This window comes from Pipistrellus hanaki (assembly GCF_964339955.1).
Source record: "Pipistrellus hanaki genome assembly, chromosome: 11".
Taxonomy (NCBI): domain Eukaryota; kingdom Metazoa; phylum Chordata; class Mammalia; order Chiroptera; family Vespertilionidae; genus Pipistrellus; species Pipistrellus hanaki.
This window is the reverse complement of record NC_140513.1, coordinates 70361621-70368863: the sequence shown is the minus strand read 5'-3', so window position 1 is coordinate 70368863 and position 7243 is coordinate 70361621. Positions and strand designations below refer to the sequence as shown.

The following is a 7243-nucleotide window of genomic DNA, read 5'->3' as shown; positions in this document are numbered from 1 at the left end:
CCAGGCTGGAGCATCCGCCAGCCCAGTGGCAGGGGCCGGGCGGGCACACGCTGGGAACAGTGCGGGCCGCTGCGGGCCGCCCCAGGCTGCCCAGAGCCAGGCAGGCTTCTCGGCAGCCCAGTCACAGAGGAGCGGCCGCGGGAACCAGGTCACGGCCACCGAGGGCGGCTGCGCTGAAGAACGAGAAACCAGGTCTCCGGCAGGGTGTCAGAACGAAAGCTTTATTTAATGGTTCATTGTTTCCAGAACATCACTGGCAGCTGGGAGCCAGAATGCAAGGGTGATTTCTGTAATTGAAGAGTAATTAAAATCTGACAGATAATGGAATTGGAACAGTAAAACACCTTAACTATAAATACACGCACAGACAACCCCCAGGCCTAACAGCCGCTCTGCGTGCTCGGCGCCCGGTGCTGCGGGCACTGCACCCCTGGGCGGAGCCGAGAGCCTCCGCGACCGGGAGCTGTGGATGTTTCCCGAGAACTTACGTAAAAGCCACACATTACAGACTTAGAAAAAAATTATCACAAAGCAACTTTTAAAATATTTAACATATGTTTATTCTACAAAGAATGAGCACTTCTGAAATATTACAAACAGTGAAATAAATATAGTAGATTATGAATATGTACAACGCACTACTTTGTTTCAAAAATGCAGGAAGATAAAGTATGTGTGTTAATATATATGTAATTTAGATCTGATGACAATTCAGTATTGCTCTGGTTGGTCCTGCGGTATTGCATGCATGCCCGGGGCACGCCATGGCTTGTCGCTGATGGAGGAGGGCCGGGGGCGGGACAGGGAGCAGGAGCCCGTGCTGTTTCCAGAAGCCGGCCGAGTGCTCCGGGCCTTCGGCTTTCCATGCGTCAAACCCGCCCACACACACTGAGGTGCATCCTCAGAACCAGCTCCCCATCCCGCGGCCACCACTGCTCCCCTGGGAGAGACCCCTCTGCCTGAGCCACGGGCCCCGAGACCTCGGCCACAGGGTCCACACTGTCAGTTTCCTGCCCCGAGAGGCACCTCAGGCTGCGTTGGAGCTTCACTAGCTTCCTGTGACCAGTTTCTGCAGTATGGACCCTCACTCCCTGCAGCTCTGAGCACTCAAACCACGGCCTGGCCTGGCGCCAGCAGCACTCTGCCGTCAGGAGGACGCTGGCGGGAGGCTCACCCTGGGGCCTGGGACAGGCCAGTGCGGCGACACCAGCTTACCACCAGCACAGACCCACCCGGGCCCCGGGCCCTCTGGCCAGGACGTCCTGCTTCTTTCCCACCTGACCCAGAGCCAGATCAAAAACCGACACATTTCTCTAAGAATAGAAAGAGGAAACAGGTAGACACAAGTTGAAAGACAACTGTCCTAAAAATCCAGCCATTAGCTCTCCCTGACGGCAGTGGACAGTCCGGAGCGGACAGCCCGCAGGGGGCGTCCGTGAGGACACCACGAGGCCTGGCCGCCTCGGCCGCTGACACCGGGCCTCCCACCCCCTCCCAGCTCAGGTGGGTGGCCAGCACCTCCCACACACTGACCTTAGGGAGGGGGGCGGGGCGGGGAGGGGAGGCATTGGAACAGAGGGTGAGACAATGGCAGGAAGGTCCCCGGAAGGCTGACAGGGTTTGTTGGCATCTAGAGTGGGAGCGCCACTGCCGGGCAGGTGCCGGGAGAGGGCCGAGGAGGTGCAGCCGCCCCACAGGCGACACTTCTGCCGGCTGCTGCCACGGCAGGTGGCCTGGGCCACGTCGGCTGCCAGGCGGGCTCAGGAGGACCGCCAAGAGGAGATTCCGGAGTCGGGAACAAAAGGGAGAACTTGGGCTCCGTCAGTGGGAATTTTCGGGAAGCAGAGCCAAACCGGACACTGGACAGCAGAGAATTAGACCGGCGGCCTTGGCCCACAGCCCGCCCGTGCGCCCGCCGGGCAGGGACCAGCATGGCTTTGATCGGGCTGCAGGACTAGGGTGCAGGCAGATCATCAGGAAAAGAGGGGCCCCGCCCTGCCTGCTCTCAGGCGGCGTTTCTGAGGGCACCGGAGACCGGAGTGTTTCCCGGAGTGCAGTGCCCAAGGGCAGGAGACAGCGACCACTGCCCTTCAGTGCGCCGGGGGGGGGGGGGGGGGGGGCCCTCCCGCCGCGGCCCCTGGAGGGCAGGTGCTCCACGGCCTCCCGGCCTCCCGGCTGCCCGCAGGTCAGGCCTGCCGGGCAGGGGACAGCCTCGCGGCCAGAGAACAGGACGAGGAAGACAGCCATTGTCGCTTGTGTTTACAATCTGAGGCTGCGGCGGGCGCACCTCCTGGGCTAGAGGAGGAAACCTCACGGGGAAACCCTCTGGGTGCCAGTGCAGGGCTCGTACCCGAGGTGCCCATGCTCACGCCCGCAGCGCTCACAGGGGGGCATCCGGAACCCGACCGCTGGAGAACAGAAAGCCTTCGGAAGGCGGCCCAGGGGAGGGCACCCCGGGCTCACAGGCCAGCGGAGGGAGCACCTCTGGGGCGGCTGTGGTTCCAATCCAGCTAAAGAACCGGGAGGAAAGCAGCTCTGGCCTGGCTTCTCCCGCTTCCCCGGCCCCGCCCCCCCCAGGCGGAGGAGGGCTGGTCTGTGGTGGACCTGCAGCCCGGGTGAACATGCTTGGACACACATGCAGGGGCACTCCCTCCCTCGCTCCACTCCTGGCGGCACACACACACAGACACACACACACACACAGGCCACAGAGGCTGCGGGCACTCGGCCCCCTGCCCCGCCGGCACGCGGGTTTTCGCTGGACTGTCTGGCAGCTCCTGGTTTGGAGAGGGGCTCATTGTTGGTGGTGTGGATGCCCTCCCTCTTGAGGACGACAGGGCAAGTCTCGGTCCAAATGAGAGTTAACGTGTGGGCATCTTACATGCGGCCTGTGGCGGGCTTCACGGGGAAGGGGGTGGGAGGGGGCAGGGGCGCGGGAGGGCCTACATGACCACGCACTTGCCCTTGAGCTTCTCTTTCCTCTTCTGCTGCTTGCTCTTCTTGCCGTCGATCTGGAGGCTCACGGTCCTGCGCTTCTCCAGGGTGAGCAGCTCCTGGAAGAGCTCCTTGACGTTGTGGTTGAGCTTGGCCGAGGTCTCCATGAAGGCGCACTTCCAGCGGCGCGCCAGCGCCTCCGCCTCGCCGCTCTGCACCTCGCGGCCCGCGCTCTCGTCGCACTTGTTGCCCACCAGCATGATGGGGATGCTCTCCACGTCGCCCTTGATCTCGCAGATCTGCTCGTAGATGGGCTTGAGCTCCTCCAGGGACTGGCGGCTGGTGATGGAGTACACGAGGATGAAGGCGTGGCCCTTGGAGATGGACAGGCGCTGCATGGCGGGGAACTGGTGGCTGCCCGTGGTGTCCGTGATCTGCAGCGTGCAGATGCTCTTGTCGCAGCTGATGACCTGCCGGTAGGTGTCCTCCACGGTGGGGATGTAGCTCTCGCGGAAGGTGCCCTTCACGAACCGCAGCACCAGCGAGCTCTTGCCCACGCCGCCCGCCCCGAACACGGCCACGCGGTAGTCGTTGCTCTGCTCCGGCATGTTGCCTGAGGCTGCCTCTCAGCCACAGCGCCTGCGGGGACAGAGGGAGAGTCAGAGAGAGTCAGTGGGAGGTCACCGGGGTGCCTGACCCTCTCTGATGGCTTAAAGAGACGGGGGAGATACAGTTTGCCTTTGCTTTCTCAACATTCAAATTTCATTTAAAAAATCCTGCAGTTCTAAATCCAATAAGTATAGTCAGTCCTCAACTTCTAAAGAGGCAGACAGTCTGCCGGGTGGCCAGCTGGGCAGCCTGCTTCTGACGGGACGGAGCCCCGAGCATCCTGCCCACAGACGCGCCGTCCACCAGAGGAAGGTGCCCGTCCGCCCAGGAGAGCTCACAGAGAGATGGCGTTTCACACCCCAACACACACGTTTTACCTCAAGTTCTGAAAATAAACACCCAATACTCTACTCATAACATGGGACATTTTTCAGGCAGGGGAGGGGGCAGTAAGGAGGAAAGGCTATTATCTTCATTCTCCATCCAACTAACTCAGGAAATCCCACCGCCTTCCAGAGCTGGTGTGGCAGTGAGACTCTGGGAACACAGAGGGGCCTGGGAGTGCCGGTCCCCGCGGGCAGCGCTAGTGGGAGGCGAGGCTGAAATGCCAGCCAGAGCACCGGCCCTGGCCCTCCGCAGACTGCAGGGGGCAGCGGGGCACAGACGGAGCAGTGCAGGCGCCGTGCGGGGCCACGACTCAGCTGGCAGCCGTCGTCGGCAGAATAGGGGACAGTTAACAAAGCTGGGAGAGCACTTTCACTCATCAGCATTCCGACGGCACAGGTGCCTCACGTTTGTGAGTCAGAGGCGCTGAGCATCACCAAGAGAGGGTATAAACCGCTATAACAGCTGCTAACATGGAGCAGAATGGGGATTTTCTTCATTGCAAACTCCATACCAATACCTGCCACCTGTCACCCCGCCCTTCCTGGGTGAGAAAGGTCAGCAAACACCCACCAAGCGGAAAAGGAGGCAGCCCGAGGCTTTGCTTCAGCTGCAGTCTACAATCACAGAATACCGTGAAACACGAAGCCATTCCTCAGACACCGCTGTGCTCCCACTGCTCAAACCTTAGAGGAACGTAGGACAACAGTGACAGCCATTTCAGAGGCAGAGCAGCTACTGAGCGTGGTTCCCACGGAGGGCGTGGCTGCGGCCCGCAGAGGGAGGACATCACAGACGAGGACCGTGCATCCCGCACGCGGGCCTCCACGCGGCTCAGACCCCGGGCGTGCTCCGCGCACTTTGGAATCCCAACCTCTCCCCCCCCCTCGAGAAGCTAAGAAGCATCAGTGCTGAGAGGATGCGGGAAGATGCCAGGAAGTTCACGGGCAGAGAAGCCTGTGAAAGCCTGCCCAGGAGCATGACTGCTCCATGGAATGTCCATAAGGTCCCTGCGGTCACTGCACAAGCACAGACTGTGGGGAGCTGCTCTGCTGTGACAACGCGGCGGCCTGTGGCTCTGGCGCCCACCCTCTCCGCACCCACCGGGCCCTGGCGTGTGGGCAGCGTGTCCTCACGGCTGCTCTCCACCAGAGGGAGGCCGCGGGCTCAGCAGCTCTGTGCCCCGAACCTCTCGGTCTGCAGCTCACAGCCATTCAGTGTGTGATGACTATTCCCGGCCAACCTAACATGTCTCCATTATTAACTGGCACCCAAGACAAGAAAACAAAGATAGAGCATAAGACAAGAAGCATTTGTAGCTACTGTCATTCATGGATCCAAGAAATATCTATTGAACTTCCTCTAAAGGCCGGCTCTGGGCCAGCAAACAGCTGTCAGAGCACAGCCCTCAGCCAGGGGCTCTGACCTTGAAGAACTTGGGATCAAGTGAAGCAGAAACTCCATGTCACTAAGATTTAATAAATCACATCATGGCGGGGCTGCACAGGAGAGGTTTGGAGGAGCCTACCCAGCCAGGGTAGGGGACCAACTCCCCCAAGCAGTTGGCATGGCAGCAGGAAGAGGCAGGTGAAAGGTGAAAGGTCACTGGGTTCATGAGAGGTCTGGGGCAATAACGCCATCCTCATCTCCAACTCTCCAACAGTTTCCCCCCCAACCTCATTCTCCCACCTCAGAGTCATCATCCTACAAGCATTTATTAAAGAAGACAAAACCCTCCGCATAATATGCAAACATGGTGCTTCCCCGACAGAAGCGCAGGGCGTAGAAGACAAGCACGGGAGGGTGCGTGATACCCACCGGGCAGGTGCGGGCAGAGGCATAAACAAAGGCAGGCGGAGAACCCGCAGCGCCTGTCCTGTCGCGCCCTCAGGGAAGGTTTCGCAGAGGGCTGGGGGGGGGGGGGGGGCGGGGAGGTGAGGGAGTGAGGGGGAGTGAGGCAAAGAGAGCACATGTGCCACCAGAGGAAAGACCCCCGAGTGGAGCGAGAGCAGGATCAGGGCCAGCACTCCGGAGAACCACGCGGAAGCAAACGGCACTGCAACGGGTTAGAACCAGGGAGAAGGCACGCGGCATGAGGGGAGAGGATGGAATGCCACAGCCACCCAGACTAACAAGACAACTTGGCATGCCCTTTACTTGAACTTGCTGCACTTGAGTTGCCTGAGTTGTAAGATGATGGAGTAACATCTCATCATATATATAATTTCAGAGAAGAAGGGAGAACCACCCCAATTTAATAATATAAAAAATTAATCTTTTCTAAACAAGAAACATCAATGATGATAGAGAATCATGGATTGACTGCCTCCTGCACACACCCCATTCCCAGACCCACCGGGATTGAGCCCACAACCATTGACATGTGCTTTGACTAGGAGTCGAACCACAATCTCCTTGTTCATAGATCGATGCTCAATCACTGAGCCACACAGTCAGACGGTAACACCTTACCTTCGCAGAGCTGTGGCATTCAGTGAGACAACACAAGGTCAAACATCCAACACAGCTGCCAGGGTAAAGGGCTCTGCCTATTTTCAGCAAGGACCAGCCAGTAAAGGGTCACAAGGAGCAGTGAGGAGCATGGGGAAAACTGGAGAGACGATGACAGAATGTGAAGGGGCAGATTCTGTCAAGAAGACGTGGAGGGTGTGCAGCTAAAGCAGTGCACAGAGGGAACTTCATAGCTACAAACTCTGGCATTAAATGAAAACAAAGGTCTCAAATCAGTAATGCAATCTTCTACCTTATTAGAGAAAAGCAGCAAACTAAACTCAAAGAAAGAAAAAAATAGATTATAGTAAAAATTAGCAAAACAATAAATATAAACACAGGAAGGATGAACTAATAAAACCAGAGAGGTTCTTTAAAAATATCTACAAAATTATCAAACATTTTGTTAAACTGACCAAGAAAAAAAAAAAAAGGTGAAAAGACTCAAATTACTAAAATCAGGAATGAAAGAGGAGACATTACTACTGACTTTACAGAAATAATAGATTATAAGAGACTCCTATGATTAACTGTATGCCAACAAGTAATATAACTTAGATGAAACAAACTACCAAAGCTGACTCTGGAAGAAATAAAAATATAAATAGACCTGTAACAGGTAAAGATATTAAATTAGTAATCAAAAATTATCCACAAAGAAAAGCCAAGGTCTACAGGGCTCCATGGAGCATTCATTTAAAGAAGAATTGATAACAGTTCCTCACAAATGCTCTCAGAAAAATGACTAGAAGAAAATACTTCTCACTGTTTCTGAATCTAGCATTACCTGATACCAACACCAGAC

At 56.9% G+C, this 7243-nt stretch overlaps 1 protein-coding gene across 3 annotated transcripts in view; it reads right to left on the bottom strand.

Annotated features, from left to right (window-relative positions):
- Positions 1–200: 200 nt before the first annotated feature.
- DIRAS2 (DIRAS family GTPase 2) overlaps positions 201–7243 on the bottom strand; it is a 32419-nt gene continuing 25376 nt past the window's right edge. For all 3 annotated transcript variants that reach the window (XM_084899052.1, XM_084899053.1, XM_084899051.1), the window contains one exon: positions 201–3573. In XM_084899052.1, coding sequence (XP_084755178.1) covers positions 2943–3542 — 600 coding nt within the window. In that variant the 5' untranslated portion in view covers positions 3543–3573 and the 3' untranslated portion in view covers positions 201–2942. The remainder of the gene's footprint in view (positions 3574–7243) is intronic.